At 35.4% G+C, this 22,667-nt stretch overlaps 1 protein-coding gene across 1 annotated transcript; it reads right to left on the reverse strand.

Moving 5' to 3' along the window:
• Positions 1-9,646: 9,646 nt before the first annotated feature.
• Positions 9,647-12,815, reverse strand: LOC130968166 (uncharacterized). The gene is made up of 4 exons (XM_057893277.1): positions 12,167-12,815; positions 11,044-12,064; positions 10,711-10,725; positions 9,647-9,767 (listed from the first exon to the last, which is right to left on the reverse strand). The coding sequence occupies exons 1-4, from the start codon at positions 12,813-12,815 to the stop codon at positions 9,647-9,649; spliced, it is 1,806 nt and encodes a 601-aa protein (XP_057749260.1).
• Between the last annotated feature and the right edge of the window lie 9,852 nt (positions 12,816-22,667).

Below are 22,667 nucleotides of genomic sequence, written 5' to 3' on the forward strand. Positions count from 1 at the left end.
TATCTCTTCTATTGTCATCATCACCAATACCAATATTATCAACATCAAAGTTCTCTTCTTTCATTTCTTATTCGATGTTATTTTTTTCCTTTAAAAGATATTGTATTATAATTACTTTTTTTGTAGCATCATTTTTATCAATAATTTTTCTTCACTTAACCACCATTGATGAAGAAATTTTTTAAAAACAAAGTTATTAATAGTTTGTGGAGGTTTAAAACCCCCACAAATTACAAATAAAATTTCTACAAAATTAATTTTTATTATTATTTAATGAATTTTTTAACAGAAGGACCGTATTGTCCCAAAATAAAAAGGTTGAGGATCAAAGTGCTCCTTTTTTTTTTATAGAGATCACTTTATCCTTCGTAAAAATGGACAAGGACTGAGTTGGGTATTTACTCCTCCTTTTTTCTTAAAAACAAGAGAGCTTGCTAAATTGTTCACTCGTTCCCGTTCAGATGCACATAGCAATCGGATATTAATTCATTTATTCTTGAATTTGGATCCTCTAAATTTTGAATATTTATTTTAAAAAATAAAGTATAATTTTTTATTTTTAAATAATTTTTTCTCATATTTTTCTTTATTTCATCTATAAACTAAATAATGAGAAATTATATTTTACCTTTTAAAATAAAATTCAAAATTTAAAAAATCCAAATTTTTTATCTTTTATTTATATCCAAAAAACCAAATCAAGATACATATATAGTAATTTCAACCAATTATCGATTAACTTCAAACAATCTTTTCAAAATTTCAATTTTAGCCCACTTGCTAAGATTTAAAAAACTAAAAATTAAAATTAGGTCAAACATTTAAATAAAAAACTTTAAATTTAACACACATTCCAAATTTTAATATTATCCAAATAAATATTCGAAAACCAAACATCAAATAAACATTTAAAATACTACTAAAAAAATATTAAAGACTAAATTAGTAGATCTTTTCTCAATAACCAATAATAGTAAAATATAAAATATGAATCGATAAATTCTATCTTTTTTATTTTCGCATTTTTTTTACAAAAAAAATTAATTGAAATTAATTAATTAAAAAGTTCATTTTTTATACTTTCTCAAATTTTGTGCCCATTTTCGTATTTTTTGTCAACGAATATGCTCATTGTCTGCAAAAATAGAATAATTTTTCCCCATTTTTGCGTATTTTGCCTGTGAAAATGACACAGACTTTTTTATTTCCATTTACATTAGATATAAAAATAATAATAATAAAAAAGTTCAAGATATTTTCCGTTTCTATGCTTGTGAAAATGGCTAAATATTTTAGCATATTTTCGTTTCATTACTAGTAAAAATAGATACAATTTATTTTTATGTATTTTTGCTGCCACAGCCTACGAAAATGCCTAATAATGCATAAATGTGTAATTGCCTTTAATTTTAAATAAATCAGTAAATGAAGGATTTTTTTAATTATATATTAAAAAATAAAAAATGGATACCATTTTTCTTCTTTTCATTATTACTTGTTACTTGTACATAAACATCAATGTTTTGGATTAGCTTAGATTACAACCGCCGAACTTTTAGAACATTTGTAAAAAGAATTTAGTTAATTTATGTTCTAAAAATATATATTAAAATTATAAGTTAAAATTTTTTTATTAAAAATATAAAAATTTAAATTTTTAGTATATTTATTTTTTATTTATTAAATAAAAATATTAAAAAATTTTATTAATAGTAATTTTATTATATGTCTTTAAAATATATATCAATTAATTTTTTTATACAATTTTTTAAAGGTTAAATTACACAGTTAGTCCCTACACTTTCAGTGAAATTGCAAATTGGTCCCTACAGTTTAAAAGTTTGTAATTGGGTCCCTGAAGTAAATTAAAATTTGTAATTTGGTCCCTACCGTTCAAATTCCGTTTGATTTAACGGAATATTCTACAGCATATTCGCCCTTGAGCATGTGAGTTGCACATGTAGAAGCTTGACTGAGAAAATACTCATTATTTCTTATTTTCAAATTTTTGTAATGACCAAAAACCCCACTGAGACCCTTCATTATCGTTACGCTTCATCTCCAGTAGAATTTCTCTCTGCTCAGGCTTCCCTTCCATTGTTGGAGTTGATCGTCGAGTGTGTGGTTCGGACTGTGTGGAGTTGCTTTATGGTTGACATTGTTGGCAGCTGAAGAGTGAAGTGTGCAAGAGAGCAACACTAAATCAGGTAAGGGTTCATAACCCCCAGTCCCTTCACAGGTGTGAGTTGAATGTTATGGTTTGATTTGGTTATTTTTTTTTTTCAGTGGATGCTAGAGTATCTAATGTAGTTAGGGTTTCTCTGATGAATCTATTTTTTTATTTTTGTTGGTAGTGATGGGAGATTCTGTGTTTACTCTCGATCTCTACCATGGTGGTCAGATGGTTAGCAAGAAAGGAGGGAAAGAATACCTTGGTGGGATGGTAGTGGAAGGGTTGCAATTTGAGTTAGATGAGTGGTCGTTACAAGAAATTGTTGCAGCGCTGAAAGAAGTTGGATACACAGGCAATGCTAAAATCTGGTGGAACGAACCTGGAGTTGCATTAAAGGATGGTCTTAGGGAGTTGAAGTCTGATGGAGATGCAATGAGAATGGGTAAGTATGTAGTAGAACAAGAGATTAAACACTGCCATGTGTATGCAGTTAGTGGATGTAGACAAGGAAATGGGGTTGAGATAACCTCAACTGATGAAGACTATATACCCTCTGATGGTGAGTACAGTGCTAATGATTTAGTTGAAGTAGAAGTGGTAAGTCAATCAGAGTCTTCAAGCGAAGATAACAGATTTGATGACAGTGCGGACGATGGTGATCATGAGGATCATTTTGGTTTTAATGTTGAAAAAGAAAACCAACAAGGTCAGCATCCAAATGCCTTCGGAGGTAACAGTGGCTCATTAGGAACAGATGCTAATAATGTTGATGTGGGAGTTGGTGTTGAAAATAACACAGGAGGGGTGACTGAAGATGGAGCAGAAATTGATGTTGGTGATATTTCTTCGGGTTATAATACAGAGTCATTGGACAGCTATGATGGAGATTCTGATGAGCCCGTAAGAAGAAAGAGGTATCCTAGATATAATGAAGCTGACATGAGTGTTGATTATGAGTTTCGGCTGGGGACTGAGTTTAAATCTATTGCTGAGTTTAAGGAGGCTATCAAGGAACATGCATTGTTGAATGGACGGGACATTAGATATGTCAAGAACGATCAGGTTAGATGCAGAGTCAAATGCAAGGGTTCAGGCGGAGAGTGTCCATGGATGGCATTTGCAAGTAAAGTAGGAAAATCTGGATGTGTTAGGCTGAAGACATTGAACAGTAAGCACACTTGTGGGAGGAACTACAGTGGCCGTCTTGCGTCCAGCAATTGGATTGCTAAAAAAATTACTAATAACATAAGTAGAGGAGAAGATATGAAGCTGGGGACTGTAATTCAAACTATTCAAGAAAAATACATGGCAAATATATCTGTGTGGAAAGCTTACTGGGCAAGAAGAAAGGCAAGGGAAGTGGTGCATGGGAAGGCAGTGCAGCAATATGGGAGGATCAGAGACTATTGTGCAAAGGTCTTAAGAGCAAACCCAGGATCGACATTGAAGCTGAAGTTGGATAGACCCTCTCCAACAATCCTACCAAGGTTTGTACGAATGTACATGTGTCTTGATGCTGTGAAGAAAGGATTCCTGGCTGCTTGTAGGCCTATTATTGGACTTGATGGTTGCCATCTGAAGGGTGATCATGGACAACAATTGTTGGTTGCTGTGGGTAGAGATCCCAATGATAACTATTTTCCCCTAGCAGTTGCAGCAGTAGAGGCAGAGACTAAGGATTCATGGGCCTGGTTCTTGGACTTGCTACTTCATGACATTGGAGAGTTGACAAATAAGAAATGGGTCTTTATGTCAGACCAGCAAAAGGCAAGATATTAATTGTAGTTTTCTATGAACTCAGTTTTATTAATTTCTGTGAATTTTAATCTTACTTCAGCTGACCATTGACCACTTGGCAGGGGCTGCTTCAAGTATTTCATGAAATGCTTCCGGGAGTGGAGCAGCGGTTTTGCCTCCGACATCTCTATGCCAACTGTAAGAAGGCTTTTGGTGGGGGAACAGTTTTAAGGGACTTGATACTTTCTACTGCTAAGGCAACTTATGTGGAGGAGTGGAATAGAAAGATGGATCGTTTGAAAGAGGTAAATAAAGAGTGTTATGACAAGTTGGCAGCCCTGGATCCTAAGGTATGGACTAGATCTCACTTCACTCCATATGCCAAGAGTGATATGCTAATGAACAACATATCTGAGGCTTTTAATGGACGAATTCTGGAAGCTCGTGACAAGCCCATTTTGACAATGTTTGAATGGATTAGATGTTATTGGATGGGGAGGTTTGCTGAGAAGAAGAAAAAGGGAGCTAAGTTCATGGGAAAAATACTGCCTAAGCCTAGAAAGAGGTTAGACATCATATGTAGAAGGTCCATGGAATGGCAACCTAGGTGGGCTGGGGATTTAAAGTATGAGGTTTCACATAAAAATAGGATGATTCAAGAGAGGTTTGTGGTGGATTTACTGGCCGGTTCATGTAGTTGTAGGTTCTGGGGGTTGGCTGGCATGCCTTGTATGCATGCTTGTTCTGCAATATTCATGAAAGGAGACAACCCTGAGGACTACTGCAGTAACTATTACACACCAGCAGCATATATGGCATGCTATGGGACAACACTCAATCCAATTAATGGTGAAAATATGTGGCCAAAGGTCGAACTTGAGACAATTAGACCTCCAATCTTCAGAGTCAAGCCTGGAAGACCTAGGAGAGTAAGAATTAGAGAGCACGATGAGGATAGATCACAAACAAAACTAAGAAGGAGTGGAACATCAGTTACCTGCAGCAACTGTGGCCAATATGGACACAATAGGAGACATTGTCCCAATCCAGACATAACAGGTATCTGCCTTTATTTCTTGGCTTCCTCATAGTTTGGTAGTCTTGTACTCTATCACTAATCATGTGTGTTCTTCTCTTCAGGAAATAACCCTGGATCTGAAACTGCTGCTCCTCAGGGTAGTGCCCCTGCTCCTCATGGTAGTGCCCCTGCTCCTGCTACTGTTGCAACCTCCACCACTAGATCTGCTAGTGTTAGCCAAAGAGGAAGGGGAAGGGGACGTGGTAGAGGAGGATCCAGGCCTGGAAAATCTAGAGATGCTACTCCTTCTGCACCACCAGTGACTGCTCCGGCTCCACCACTGCCTCCACTAGTGAATGCACTAGATCCACCACTACCTCCACCAGTGACTGCACCAGCTCCACCATTGCCTCCACCAGTGATTGCACCAGCTCCACCATTACCTCCACCAGACCCAACAACTTTCACAGCTCCACCAGTGCCTCTTCCAGCAGATCCACCACAACCTGCACCAGCTCCAACAAGGTCCACAGCTCCACCACTGCCTAAGACAAAAATTTTTGGTGTGAGGCACAGTGGGAGACTTAAGATAGGTGTGAGGAAGGCAAAATCTGGACCAACTGAAACCGTAGACCTCACAGAAGATTAGTTTTTTTAAGTAATTAGGACTTGGTGGTATTAGTTTTTTGGCTGTGACTGTGAACTTTATTGTATCCTATGTCCATGTACTGTCAGTGGATTATGAACCACTTTTGTTTTGTTTTGTTGCTTTTGTTATATTGGGCATGTGGCTAGCTGTTTTGGAGGGACCACATTGACTATTAATTAATATGAATGTTAACTACTTTACTCTATATTATGTCTACTAGAGCTTTCTGCTATGGGACCAAATGAATGCAAATAATTTTTCAGATTCACTTGTCATTGATAAAAAATAGATGATTACATTCAACACTAAACACTATTCAAATGCACTACAAGCACAATTTTTGTCCTATCTCATCAAACTTAGTTAAACCAATACACTGCAAATATTACAACCAACACACTGCAGATACACTTTTTCTCCTATCTCATCAAACTTAGTTAAACCAATACACTGCAAATATTACAACCAACACACAACTCAATATCATCTTCTGCAATTGTTTCTGCTTCTTCATGTCACTCTCTACTCTGCCATTTTGTTGTTGTAGCAATGTAAAATCAGAACGCAATCTTCCTAGACTTGCTTCCATGCGTCCTATCTCTATATGTAATCTATCTATCTTTCTTTCTTGTGCCTTTAGTAGTGCAGCATTCATAGATTCATCCAACCTTATAAAATCTCCACCATGCTTTGAGCATCCCTCCGTTTGAGATCTGTGTTGGGTGCATTGAGATTGAGCCCCAGCCATGTCTTCTTCATCAATCCATTCAAAAAACTTGCATCTTCTAGTGGGACAGGATATAAATCTTCTATTTGGGTTCATCACAGTACTGGAGGTTCGGAGTTTCAGCAGATCTCCACAAAAGCAGTGAGTCCTTCTCCCCTTTCCCATCACCTCTTCCTCTCTATCAATCCACTCAAAAAAATTACACTTTGGTAATTTACAACAAGCAACAAATCTCCTACCTGGGCTGTTCATTGACGACGACGAGAGCACCACCATCTCTTCCCCACAGAAGCATCGATGTCTTCTCTTGTTCATACTCCTAGATGTTGAGCTTCCTTCGGACAACTGGGTTGACTCCATCACAGCTCGAAGAAACCCTTCTTCACCCCTAACAAAGGGATACAGATACTGGAGGAACGCTGTGAGAGATCGTCATCTTCTCTTTCACTCTGACTCTTAAGAACGTTATGAGATAAGGGCATTCTGGTAAAATAACAACATTTAACGTCTCTATTCACGCTAAACGTTAGTGGGGACCCAATTACAAATTTTAATTTACTTCAGGGGCCCAATTACAAACTTTTAAACTGTAGGGACCAATTTGCAATTTCACTGAAAGTGTAGGGACTAACTGTGTAATTTAACCTTTTTTAAATAATTATAAAAATATTTAACAAAAAATAAAAAAATTAAAATTTATTTTATTTAATATTTATTAATTATTTTTAAAATTAAATAAGATTTTTTTGTCTTTTTAATATTATGGAAGTAATTATTCACAAATAAAAATCTTACAATTATTATTAGTGAGTGACAACAAAATTAACGGCTGATCATGCTATGGTAATGATTAATGAATAGACATTTATTTTCACGTGCCACCTCTGCGCGTAACCCATAACTATTTCATTGGAATATACAATTTGTTATCTTCTGACATTACAAACTGTAATTATTTTTGTTTTGTTTTTTTTTTAATTATCATCCAAGCCGATATTGTGTACTACTAGTAGGAGGAAGGAGCCGCCACATTCTCTACGGTTGTTTCTTCTTTCACGTGTTCTGCCTAATGATTATTATGGACTTTGTGTCAACTAACTTAAAAAGCCCATTGAATTCCATTCTCTTTTATAATTGGCTGAAACTCAAATTATTTTGCTCTTGTATTGGTAAAATTTATTTATTTGATTAATTAAATAGCTAAAGCCACATAAATAAAAAACAAAAGAAGAGTTGTAACTTGTAAGGGCCGCCAAGCCAAGGCTCAATAATGTTAGGTTACTAGCTAGAAATACCGTCTCATTGTTAATTATCTTATAACTCTTGAACTGATATTCTTACTCTTAATTTGGAGATGTTAATTGCATAAAGCAAAACACATCTATGACAATATGTTATTAAAGCGTTATATTACGTGTACACTAAAATTAACTACTAAAATTAATTATCAATATAAAATATATATTGAAATATAAATATACATTAAAAATAAATTAAATCACACATATATTTATGTATAAATATATTAATAAATAACTTTAGTGATTGATTTTGGTGTATAAATAGTATTTTTGGTTATTAAATTAAAAGTCATATTATGATTATCAATTGTAGAGTAATAACATCAATTACCTCCCTTCTTTTTATTACTTTATAACTTTATATATCTATCATTTACAATTAATTCAAATATTTTTCTGAATTAATAGTTAGAAAAATAAATTTATCCTTCTAATTGATAGTTTTGGATTTTTGTTAATTATTTTAAATAGAAGATAAATGAATGCTTTTTAGAAAATTTTTAAATATTTATAATTGTGATTTTTTTATTTTATATAATATTTAAGGTAGGGATAGAATTAGATAAAATATTAAAAGGTGGCCAAAAATATTTTTACGATAAACTAATACTAAAATAAAATTTTAAAGAAAGACCAAACTAAAATTTACATATAATTTATATATAAAAAATTAAAATTAAGAACCATCGTCTTCCTTTTCTACCACCCGACTCTGCCTCTGATTTAAGGAGATATTTGAAACAATTTTAAAATACTTTATATCACCACCACTATATATTACTATAGACTTGAAAGTCACTAATCAAGTAAGAGTTAAACCAATCGTATAAGCAAAATGCATTTGAGCTTTCAACCAAAAGGATTTCGACATCAATTGATTCTAAGGAAACAATGATAGAATTTTAAGAAAATAATGTTAACGAAAAAGATGGAAAGATATAGACATGCATCCAATAATGATAGCCTTATTATTTTTTACAACAATGAAATATATCTAATCACAATTATTATTGAATGCAAACTTTTATATTAAAAACTTGTAGCTTTTATATGAATACGTACAGAAAGTTCTTACATTTATAGCTCTATATCACTTTATACTTGATCTAAATATCTTTATAACAATTAAAATAACAAATATCCTATATATATAATAATTAAGTGAAAACAATTGAAATTTTATTTAATTTAGCAAATATTTTTATAAATTTAATTTTATGTACGGTTAGTATAAATAAATTTTACTTAGATATCTAATTTTATATTATCATATTAAAAAAATAATTATCTTTAAATTTGTTACTAAAACATAATTAATAATCTAAATGTACATAAAGAAAACAAATAGTTAGATTCATAATATCACTCCATTATATCTTAATATTAAAAAAGAAAACAAATAGTTAGATTCATAATATTTCTGTTTCCAAGAAATTATCCCTTTATTTTGTCGTGTTATAATTTGTTTTTGTTAAAAAAGAACTTATTCCAACAAATTTTCTGGGGTAGGAGACGAAAAAGGATAACTATTACCAAGGTCTCCATGTCATTATTACGTGGAAGACTATTTTCCAAGCTGGAAACTAATAAGGAAGAGAAATAAAAAAAAAAGAAGAAAACTAAAAAATAAGTCAATTGCATAGCTTTCATTTTCAAAGGGGCAAAAGGGACTGTTTAATTAAGAAAAGGAAGAAGCAACCGAGAAAATTGGCAGCTAAAAAGGTTGACGGTCTTTATTATCCCTTTATCCATTCCAAAGGGTCATTTATGATTTATCGCGAAACTTGGAATCTAGATGATGGATATTTATGGGAGTGGATTCTCACCGATAAAAAAATTAGGGTAAAAAACCATAATAAGCCAACTGGCTCAAAAAATGACGTAAATACGCTAAAGCAAAAATCGTTTCAACAATAAGCTAGATCGTATTTTTATATAATTCGAACCAGGTTGGTTCGAACTCTATTTGTTAGTAAATCGAACCAGGTGAGTTCGAATTACTATTTTCTGTTGGTAATAAATCGAACCAGACTGGTTCGAATTATATTTGAAGGTAATTCGAACCAAGTTGGTTCGAATTATAGAGAGAGAAGGTTCGCATGTAATTCGAACCGGGCTGGTTCGAATTACACCAATCATAGTTCGAACCAGGCCGGTTCGAACTATGTGTGAGACTGACTGAGCTGTGTATCTATGGACGAGGCAGATCCGAATCGGCCAAAGAGATGCGGCCTATGTCGCCAACCCGCACACAGTTTAATAAAAAAAATAAACGCTAAACTGTTTCAAGATTCATTGATCATACAAGATAAATGTCCCAGAACACAAATAAAAAAAAACATAGGTAAACAGACTATAACACAACAAAAAAAGTACAAACCACTATCATACATGATTGAACTTTAAAGAAAAAAATACATAATTAAAGAAGCCATATTCATTACAACTCGCAACAATCAAACTAAAAGTCATGTGCACTAATGTAAATAATACTGACACTAACAACATGGGAAATAATCTAAATAACTCTAAGACTAGCAAGATGCGCACTAATGTAGATAATGCTAACACTAACAACATGCATACTAATGGTGTCCTGTCTGAGACGAGCCTCCAACCTGTGGGCAACTACGTCGTGTGTGTCCGGGTTGGCGACATAGGCCGCACCTCTTTGGCCGATTCGGATCCGCCTCGTCCATATTCGTCCGTATCCTAGTGGATCTAGGACGACCCTCTCTGGCACGCCTCTTGTCAGGGTCTGGAATCACCGTGGGCCCGTCGTAAGGTGGCCAGAAGCCCTCCGGGATCGGAGGTGTGAATCCCATCCGATACACATTGAAGACCGAGCTAATCTGATAGACGCTGTGAACGTAAGAGGTCCAGGTGACCCGTGAGTATGCACAGCACGCAAGTGCGTGCTGACACGGGAAATGAAGAGCCTGGAAGTACCCGCAGTCACATGTCCAAGAGGCAAGTGATACTCTGTAAGTACCCAAGGAGAAAGAACCAGTCGGAGTGGTCTCTGCTACAGTGAACTCGGAGTTATCCCGGTCATACAGCGTCACCGTGAAGCACCTGGCCGTCCTCATGTTGGCCTCAATACACTTCACCAAATGCTGACTGAATTGTTGTCCTGTTCCCATCTGGGCCTCAGCCTCTCTCCCCTTGCGAACAAACAGTTCCGCAAGCCTACAATATGTTGCCTTCACAAGGGATGCTATAGGGAGATTTCTGACTCCCTTCAGGATAGAGTTCACACACTCGGAGATGTTCGTCGTCATGTGACCGAATCTCCGCCCCTCATCACGATGCTGAGTCCACAACGAGTAATCAATCCGGTTCGCCCACTCACACATCGCCGGATCTTCAGATCGCAGGATATCAAACCAGTAATCAAATTCAACCTCCGTCTTCGCATACGCCGCGTTCACTAGTAGCCTCATAGCGTCTTTGCCCTTGAATGTTAGGGCAAAGTTAGCCGCTACGTGTCGTATGCAGAATGCACGGTACGCAGATGGCGGTAGCCAACCGCCGTCAGGGGCCTCAAGCGCAGCCTTGATGCCGTTGTGCCTGTCCGATATAACCAGCAGACCAGGCTGCGGGGTCACGTGCTGTCGAAGGTGCGAGAGAAAGAATGTCCAGGATTCCGCATTCTCACCCTCTACTAGTGCGAATGCGACAGGTAGAATGTTGGAGTTCCCGTCCTGTGCAATCGCGATGAGCAACGTCCCCCCATACTTCCCATACAGATGTGTGCCGTCAATGCTCACTAGCGGCTTGCAATGACGGAATGCCTCGATGCACGGCGGGAAAGTCCAGAAAAGCCTGTGAAAGTACGCTTGAGACTCGTCCACTTGTCCTCCAACTCGAACCGGGGTCGTCTTAAGGACGACAACACTACCAGGCATCGTCAGCTGCACACCCAACACCCACCTAGGCAGGTCGTTGTAGGACTCATCCCAGTCACCGTATATGAAGGCAATAGATTTCTGCTTCGCCATCCAAACCCTCCGGTAAGTCGGCCTAAAACCAAAGTGCGCTGTCGTGGCGTTCAGGAGCACCTTGATGCTCACGGATGCATCGGCCCTAACCATTGGCATAATGAACGCCGAAATCACATGATAATCCAAACTCCTGTGGTCACTCGATATGGATGTGGCCAGGCAAGTGTGAGGTCCATTGTACCGTTTGACCTCCCAAATGCCCTTGCGCTTCCGGAGACTCAGTCGAATCAACCATGTGCACCCATTCCCAAACTCGGAACACTTGCCCACATACCGGCGGTGATCGGACTCCACCACCTTGTACTGTACCCCTCGCCGGATGCTGTAAGTCTTCACACTTAAAAGGGCCTCATCTTTATCCTGGAATTGCTGACCAACCTGGAACTCGGTCAGACCAGTAGTCCCTTCCGCATCTCTAGCTCCGAATCCAACAGCGTGCCCTAAAACCCCCTCATGTCTCATGGCGTCCAAGTCCAACGAGGAAAAATGTGGTGGATACTGCTGTGTGCCAGAGCTAGAACCACCTACCTCCAATGCAGGCCCAGTCGCTCCAATATCATCAGCGCTATCATCGTCAATCATATCCGGCTCGATGTCATCCTCCTCTTCATCATCCAAAAAACCGTCTCCTACGCCAACAGGTGCAACTCCCACTAAAGCGTTCGGCAAATTTTCCCTTTCCACTACCTCGTCGCCTTCGGTGCCATTGAGGTCAACAGCGAAAGATGGGGAGGCGACATGTTGGACCGCTGGTTCGTACACAGGGATGGACGAGGAAGCAACGGCAGGCCGGGAACTAGAACCTGCTGCATTCGCTATAGTGTTCGTATTCCTGTTCGAACCGCCGGAGCTGGATACAACATCAACCAGCCGTGCCAACAACTCCGGTGTCCTCACCTCCGGAAACTGCCGCCGACACAGAAACATTACTTGCAAGTCCACATCATTATTAATCGTGAAGCAATCATACTTCACCGTATTCTGTAGCACCGTGACTGGAATGCGATAGAAAAACTTCTTTACCCGCTTCGCACCTTCCAGACCGAGCTTCATTAGCACAGCGCTAACAAGGTCATCATAACTCGTCGTAGATGTTATGACAATACATAGAGGATTCTTATCTGTGAACTTTACTCCGGAACGAGTTTTTCTATTAACAGATCCTCTGTGGTGCACCAAAACCACAAAACTCTCCTCACTAGCCATCCTACTCCCTCTAATGAGACTAACTCACGTTTGGAACCATATATATACAGTCAGTCTCACACATAGTTCGAACCGGCCTGGTTCGAACTATGATTGGTGTAATTCGAACCAGCCCGGTTCGAATTACATGCGAACCTTCTCTCTCTATAATTCGAACCAACTTGGTTCGAATTACCTTCAAATATAATTCGAACCAGGCTGGTTCGATTTATTACCAACAGAAAATAGTAATTCGAACTCACCTGGTTCGATTTACTAACAAATAGAGTTTGAACTAACCTGGTTCGAATTATATAAAAATACGATCTGGCTTATTGCTGAAACGATTTTTGCTTTGGCGTATTTACGTCATTTTTTGAGCCAGTTGGCTTATTATGGTTTTTTACCCTTTTCATTAGTTAGTGTTTAGTATAAAATTGTATCATTTATTTTTTTATTTAATTTTAATCTTATTTATAAAATTAAAATAAAAAATCACATTTTATTTTTTTAAATATATTTAAAAAATGGAAATAATCCATTTTCGGATAGCCACCCCTATGGTCAAAATTAAAGATTTCATGAAGAGGAGAGCTAAATTAATATATATGACAAATTAAAATAAAAACATTTGTTTATATATAAATTTATTATAATACAATAATCTGTAAAAAAAATAATTTTTATATACTATTAATATAAACGAATTTTATACAAATGAGTAATTATATATTATCATATCAACTAACAAAAATAATTAATTTTTATTTACTTATTTTAACATATAAATCTAATTAGATGATTATTTAAAATTATTTATACTATCAGAATATTGAAATTAAATTTTTATAAAATTATAAATTTATGAAAATATATATGAGTATAAGTAATATAATAAAATGTATGTACGATAATATATCTTAAATTTCATATTTTATATCAAAGATTTTTTATAAAGTAAAACTTATCAATTATCATATTGATTGAACGTTATAATTTCTTTTTCAATGTAAATAATCACATAATTTTTTAGAAAATCAGCTTCTATCTTATTTTAAAATCTTATTTTAACAAATTTTATTATTAAAAAAATTATTTAATTATTATCATTAAAAAAAGAATTAAAATAAGTCTAATTAATCTATCAATAACAAAAATTAAAATTTATATGTTTATTATACATCTTTCAATTTCAACCTAAAATGAAAATTTATATATTTATTATATATAAAAAAATTTTAAAATAATTAAAATCTAAAAAATTAGCATCATAAACTACAGAATACATATCCACAATTAACATTGGAAATTTATACCACAATTCATAAATTAATTTAATCAAATTGAAAATACATACCATCACAATTTATACATTATTTTAATCTAATTTTTAATATATATATATATATATATATATATATATATATATATATATATATTTTTTGCTGCATATTAAGAGAGACTCAAACGGTCAAACCTAATATTTCTGTACCAAAAAGGGTAGGACTGTACCTGTACATGAATAGGATCATACTCGCATATCCACAGTATTTATCCACATACATCCGATCCGCACTCTGGTAAGATCTTTCTCTCCTCTCTCACCTAAATCCAGTCCTATTCACTGTTCCAGACTCGCCATTTATATCATCCATCATTGTCGTTCATCTTCGTCACCGAGGCGTCGTTCATCATTGCGTCTCCTCCGTCGTCAGCTCAGACCACTGAGACTACGTCTACTTCTCCATCTCCATTGTCGCGTCGTCGTTTCCTCCTTCGACGCGGTGGTTGTCTCCTCCATCGGTGCAGTCGATCATCGTCGTCTTTGTTCGTCGTCATTGCTCATCACTGCTCCTTGCTTATCACTACTCCTCGCCTACTCTTTCGTCGCTTGCATCCTTTCTTCATTTTGTTTGTGCTTCTCTAATGCGGATCTGCTTTTGCTTAATTAGGGTTCCAATTCTATTTTTTTTATTTTGTTGATAATTGATTTTTGAAATACAGATCTGTTTTTGCTTGTTGTTTCTTGATCTAATTCTGTTTATTTTACTTTTGATTTTTTGCTTCTATTTCTATTGTTAAAAAAAATGCGTTTATTAATTTTTGAAATGTATATCTTTGTTACTGTTGTGGTGCCTGTAATTGATATATTGTAGTGTAAACATTGATGACAAATTAAGGATTTAGGGTTTCAATTTCTATTTTTTTGTTGATTCTTTTAAAATTAAAAATATTTTATTTTTACGGATATATTCAAAATCCGATTCAATCCTATCTGCAAATGTACAGATCAGATCCAAATACAAAAAGTGCGAATATTGGATCTGATCCGATCCGATCAGATTAGTGCGGATCAGATCAAGATTTCGGTCATATCCAATCCGATCCGTGTGTATCCCTAAGGAAGGGGTTAACTTCCATCTAAGCTACAATTTATTAGCTTGAATATAATTATACTACACCACATCTCAAAAACTACAATAACAAACTGGAAGGAGTAAAAATGGATCTATAGTCCAATTAGAAAAATTTTATTAAGAGTAGAATTTACTATAAATAGAGTAATAGTGATAGAATAAAAGAAAACCATGAATTGAGTAATTTGTATCTTTCCTTCTTTATAATTTCATCAATGGAATTATACACTCCCTCTTACTTTTTTTTTTAATTTCTCTCTAATTGATTTTTTTTTCTTATTCTAAATTCTCCTCCTTACCATGGTGCTTTCATTGACCACTATTTTCAATTTTTATGATGGCTTGTTGGACTCAATTGGGAAACAATCTGATACAATTTTAGAACATTACGATGAATGGTTGGCTTGTGCAAAGAGCATTAATATCACATATTCTGAGTTATTTTTTCATGTTTCATTATTGGATTAAAAACTCAAATTCAAAGAGAAGTTTTTAGTTAAAATTCTATATCTATGTTGAAAGCTTGGTTTACTACAAAGATGTGTGAAATAAAACTTGAAAATGCAGAGCAACTAGATATAGAATTCCAAGCACAATAGACTTCTCAGATTCAGAACATAACCGAACACAAAATCACAACAAATTTAAAAATTCAAGCAATAATAGAATCAGAAACTCTACTATTCAACAACAATTTAACAAATCCAAACATAGAAAAGCTAGATTTACATTTAGAGTCTTCAGATTTGGGAGTGATTGACCATGATGCTGGAATGCGATCTCTAGTTTGCGCAACCAAAAACTATTTTCTTACAACAATTCTTAAAAATTCTCTACTGAGAACCAATGAAGACGATATTTTCACTCCCTACAGACTTGTCTTTTCAAGATTGACGAGGAAGCTTGCGGAGTTTTTGTTAAGTTCCTAAATATGCTGCTTCTATTTGTATACATATGTTGTAGATTTTCCTCGCCTTTATTATTATAATCTTGTAAGAGGGATAGGAGTTGTATGTTTTGTATATATGTATATGCATGTTTGTATTAGTGAAAAAAAGCTTTCAAATTTTCAAAAAAAAAAATAGCGATACGCTTTCGAGTCAAAGGCTCTTATTTTATTATTAAATATATGAAGTCGTCATAATACTTCTCACTATCAGAGTGACGTAGCCGAAAGCGTGACATTCTGATAGTAAGGGTGTTACATCATGGTATCAGCAGTGGCACTTAACGGTATCGAGAGACTCATGGCCAACAATGACATCATCGCAAATGAGAAAATGGAAAACCCAGATCTTGACCGGGCAAGGGCGGCGATGGTGACGTGACCACCACCAAAGCCACCGCCATTTGAACTCGCACGCGGTGGTCTTAGTCGGCGTCAAGGACAAAGAAAAGGCAGATCTGACCATAGGTAGTGGCACCAAGGACAGCGCCTCTGCGAAGGGAGAGCATATACTCACAAAGTCCTGGGTTGACAGCGTAGACATGGTGGAAGACACAACAGCGATGGTGAGAAGAGGTGTTCTGTTCTGTCATGTTCCCTCAATCGTGGCCAAGCCACCACCACTCACAGTGGCGCTTTTTCCATGGGACTGCAAGCGCAGATGCCGCATAGAGAAGAAGCGAGACGAGGTGTTGTCTCCGTGGGTTGTGACAGACCGAGCAACAGCACATGAGCCTACCAAGGCAAAGCAAGCAGCAGAGATGCAGAGTGGTCAAGAGATGAATGGTAGCTATTTGAGATGGTGTCCTCTCTCTTCAAGTGTAGCAACAAGACTAGGAAACACTACAAGAAAAATACTGAGAATCGTCGGATTTACCATCAGATTTAGCGGCGACGATTACAATCAAATTTAGCGTCGGATTTAACGACGGATTTGATGAAAAATTTGTCATGTCAAATGAATACCAGTGGAGAGTCACTTCCGATGGTCAGCCAAGTAAATCTACATTTATCTTCTACAATTATCAAAAAATATTTGTGGCCAGTAATAGAAAAGGTGCCAATTGGTCTCCAAATGTTAATATGTATTAAATCAAAATTTGCATTTGGCATATTTGTACTGTAACTATAAAAAAAAATTTTGCATGAAAAAATGCCATGTCAGCAGAACATACAATGAAAGGGAACTTCTTTTTCATATTATTCATCCTATCCAATGCTAAGTGTTCTAATCTACAGTGCCAAATATTCCTAATGCAACTGAAATTATTGTTTGAATTGATGCAGTGATGCAATTCTTGGTTCCGACTTCTGATGTCATTAACTTCTTTGTCATTCCTCAATATGTACAAACTATCCCTCTCTAGCTAGTAGCTCCAATCATCTGCAAGGTAAGGTGTTCCTGAATCTTATACCATTTTGCATTAAAAGAAAAAGTACAAAGCATTGAGTTAGTAGCCTTTGAAATAATGAGGTTGAATGTAAATGAAGGAACATATAGTACATCAGTTAGATAAAATCTACTGAGAAAAATATTGTTCAACTAATTGTTGCAACAACCTTTGAACAATTTGGCATTTTAACAATAACAAGGCTAGTGTAAGTTTGAAAAATTTTGAGAGGAGGAAACGTGTGCAGTGGCACTCGTGTCCGAGGTCCAATGATGTGTTTGCAAATTATGACTAGTGATAGAAAGTAAGTGATGTATACTTACGAATGGTGGCATTGCTAAATTCATCAGTCTCTTCAACAATTTTGTTGTCAACTACAATGTTGTGTATGTTAGCATTGTTCACTTTATGCCTTCTTTGCATGTATGGAGGGTAACCATACTTTTGATAGCATGTGTTCACATGTGGCCTTTTTTGCTATAGTATGTGCAAATTTTGGGAGGACCTCTCCCTCATCTCCATGATCTATCACCACGTATATGTCCTTTTCCTCTATTGTGTCCTCTATCTCTTTGGTTTTGCATTCCAGCATTCATTGCATTCACCAAAATTCCTAGATCACTCTCAAAAACATGGATGAACACTCAATCCTCTTAGAAATCTAATGACATAGTTTTCTTGACTGTATCTCTTAACCATTTCTAAACCACGCGTACACTGATTCACATTTATACATTCACAAGTTGGAATTAGCCTGAACTTGTCTAATTCTTTCCAACTCCTTAAGCTTGGTGAAATAGACTATAATCGACAATTCTCCTTGCCTCATATTAAACAAATCTTCTTGCAATTTTGCTACTCTAAAAATTTCCCTTGGTAGAATTAGTGTTTGAGATCTTCCTAAAACTCAAAAGCATTATTACAACATATGACACTTTGCATTATCTTAGAGCTCAATAAAGCATAGAGCCATGAAAGCACCATGGTTTTGCATCTATCCCGCACCTCAACGGTTGGATCACTTTGTTATAGCTTTCTCAGGGTTCCAACAATAAACCTAATCTTGTTCTTCGACTTTATAGAAATCCATACCAATCTTACCTAGACATGATAGTTTCTAGTGTTCAGAGGAGTTGTGGTTAGAGGAATACTTGGATGTTCACTTGCATGTACAAAGTAAGGTTTGGATGGATCTGGCATCGGATTCGCATTAGATTTGGAAGCTTGAGCTTGAAACGCAGATAATTGGCTCATGATTTGCAAAAACATCTGACAATTGTTTTCAGAGAAGCTTTGATTTTTGTATGGATTCATCTCTTCACCATCTAGTGTCATGGCTAACATTAATGAGCCTTCACACTAGGAGAGCCAGATCTCACGAGCCTTGATACAATGGAGTCTCTCAAAGCTCGATCTTCATACCTCCATGCTTACTATACCATGCGAAAACTTTGGTTTTTAATGTGGAGTTTGTGAGATCGACGTGAGTGAGAATAGAGAATTTAGAGAGAAGCACGATTTAGAAATAAAATGTGAAAAGGATGAATTACACCTTGCTCAAGTGATCTAACTTTCTAACTGTGATTAAGTTACAATTCTAACTAACTTGTGCTAGCTATACAATAATCTAACTGTTTTGTTAATTTTTAGCAAAATCGAGAGTGGTTCATATCTAGTGGTCTGGGAGCGAAACCTACTCTTCTTTGTGAGTATCAATTTTATTTGCATCAAAATCCATGTCTTTGACAATGGCAAAGAAGAAGGAACTAAGCTTTGAAGAAATTTGAAATGAACAATAAAATTTAAATGACTTGAATAAAAGGGAAATAAATTTGTAGAAAGGAAAAGTGTTTGGAAAAGTAAAGGGCAAATTAAAAGGTAAAGACTGAAAAGGGTAAAAGTTGCTGAATTTAAAGGAATCGAAATGACATTGCAAAGAAGATAAATTGCATGGAAATAAAGTGACAGGGAATGGAAAGTAAAGACATGGAAGAAACCCTTCAAAGAAAAAGACTCTTGACTGACTCAGAAAGTCGCTGGGGATGTGAGTGAATGTGAGTGTTTTCTCTGAAAAGATTCCAACCTTTATTCCTTCGAGTCTTCTCCTATTTATAAGACTCTTCAACTAATCCAATTGAAATGTAACTTTCACGTACATTAATCCATGGGTAACTTACCCATTCCCGCTCTTTGAGTGCTGTGTGTAACTGCCACCAACTATCTTCACCTATTAACTTCCTTCGATTGCTTCTCTCTCTCTCGATGAGTCCTAGTCGATCAACATTCTCTCCTTGACCATCTTCGATGACTCCACCTCAAAGTTCACAACTTTGTTATTTTTTTGACTAACAAATTGTATTGCTGACCTCTTTTTCGATACTGTTGACCACAGTCTGCCACTTCGATTTCCGTATTTGTATCAATCGATTAATAGAGAATACATAATAGAGTACGTAATTAGCTCCAATCCAAAGTTAATTGTAACGTGTATTTAGATGTTGATCGAAATATTATTTTGGCACTTGACAATGATCGAAGTCTAAACTTGTCGAACATTGGCTTGTCAAAGAATTCAATAACATCTTTATCGAAAATATTCTTTTTTGATGTAACACTAACTAACTAGATTTTAGATTGGGTTAAGTTGCCGAGTCACTACTTTTAATATCTGCTGCACTATTATTCCACTACTTTAAGCTATGATCTGTTACAACGTGTACTTTGTAGAAGTAATTTTTATTGAGTTTTGGTCAACTTGATTAGACTTAATTCATAAAAATATTTATATGTATAGTGGGACTCTAAAATTAAAACAAAGAAAATTAATGTAAACTTTTGCCGATTTCTTGTTGCCTTAATAATAGCTCAAAGAAACTCAAGCTGATAATTAGGTTAAGTTTACTTAAAGTGACGACTTCATTTGAATTTTAGGCATTTCAAACTAAGGAAATGTATACTAAGTTAATGTATTCGGCTAGTTTTATTATGTGTTTTCTTTTTTCGTCTAAATTTTCGTAGCTACATATTGACTATCCAAAAATGTTGACATCTCATTATCTCAAATTAAAGCTAATTAAGTTGCTCTCAACATAAAGGTCAACTAAACAAGGATTGAAGTCTATTTTAATGAATACAAATCATAGAATAAAGTAATTGGAAGCCCAAAACCAAATGTCAAAATTTAAAATATAAATATAGTCTTTAAATTTCATATTAAGAAATTAACATTGCATAATAATAATAATAATAATAATAATAATAATAATAATAATAATAATAATAATAATAATAATAATAATAATAATAATAATAATAATAATAATAATCGATTAACAAAGTTTTGATAGATAAGCACTTTTTTCAAGAATTTGATTCCTCAAATGCATCACAAGATTTTAATGAAAAATTTATTGATTTTTTTCACTCTTCCAAATATGTAAATATTGGTTTTTGGATTAAACTTCTTTCGAGAAAATAAATGTCAAATTACTATTAAATTAAAATAAGGTAATACATACATAATTTAAATTACAAAATTAATAATATTAAATTCTCAATTTTTCATTAATAATTAGAGGATATCTATATGGTTTTTTTATTTGTCCGCAATGTTAGAAATTGGTCACCAACTAACCAAACATCAACCAGCAGATATAAATAAAAGAGCATCAAATTAAAGAAAGCAACCACCTAAGGCTTGCATTTGATTAAAGTGACCATTAAAATTAAAAGAGTTAAGTAACTCTCAAAACCCTCGAGTAGTATAATCTAAACACACAATGTGAATGGGAATAATGGAATATCATCATCACTTTTGATGAGTATATTATATATATACTTTTTAAAGGTGATGATAACTATGTTATGATACTATTTACGACGATATATTATGTATTATTAATTGGTATTTATACATGATCGAATTATATTTTGATACGTGCACTACAAGAAAAAAAAGTCTATGACCACGTTTTTTTGTCACGCTTTTGGTCAATGGGATTGAAGAGAGATTTGGCCACATTTTTTTTGGTTACGCTTTTATGAGGGTGGCAATTAATTAAAGATTTGGTCACGCTTTTTTTTGCTACGCTTTAGAGAGAAACAGGCACGCTTTTAAAGCGTGGCAACAGGATTTCAATATTGTGTCGTTTTAAAAGCGTAGCTGTTTCCTACAAGTGTTTTTGGCATGCTTCAAAAGCGTGGCCAAAGGTTTCAAAGAAAAAAAAAACGTTTCAATGAAGTCTCTTCGAAATGACTTTGATGAGTTACACAATTGGCACACCCTCTCTCTTCGAAACTTCATCTTTCTCCATATCTTTCCTAGTGCACTGGCCCTATACCGTTTCTCCCTCTTTCAAAGAACTTAAAATCTGACTCGTTCAGATATGGTAGCGGTTAACCCTCTCTTCATTGTCCCTCACCCTAAACACTGACGATTAACCCTCTTGGTGCGCGAAATTGTGAACAATACTTTTCACAACTCTCATAATCCCTGGTCATGAACTCCAAAAACTTGGTGGTTCAATTCCATGGCATTACACAACTTCGCACAACTAACCAGCAAGTGCACTGGGTCGTCCAAGTAATACCTTACGTGAGTAAGGGTCGATCCCACGGAGATTGTTAGCATTGAAGCAAGCTATGGTCATCTTGTAAATCTTAGTCAGGCAAACTCAAATGTATATGATGATGAACGAAAATAACATAGAAGATAAAGATAGTGATACTTATGTATATCATTGGTGTAAGAGCTTCAGACAAGTGTATGAAGATGCCTTCCCTTCCGTCTCTCTGCTTTCCTACTGTCTTCATCCAATCCTTCTTACTCCTTTCCATGGCAAGCTCGTGTAAGGTTTCGCTGTTGTCAGCAGCTACCTCCCATCCGCGCAGTGAAAGCTAATGCACACACTCTGTCACAGTGCTGCCAATCACCGGTTTGGTTCCCTCCCCTACCGGAATAGAATCACTCTTTTGCGTCTGTCACTAACGCCCAGTAGGTTACAGGTTTGAAGCACGTCACAGTCATTCAGTCATTGAATCCTACTCAGAATACCACAGACAAGGTTAGACCTTCCGGATTCTCTTGAATGCTGCCATCAGTTCTTGCCTATACCACGAA

This window comes from Arachis stenosperma, chromosome 3 (assembly GCF_014773155.1).
Source record: "Arachis stenosperma cultivar V10309 chromosome 3, arast.V10309.gnm1.PFL2, whole genome shotgun sequence".
Taxonomy (NCBI): domain Eukaryota; kingdom Viridiplantae; phylum Streptophyta; class Magnoliopsida; order Fabales; family Fabaceae; genus Arachis; species Arachis stenosperma.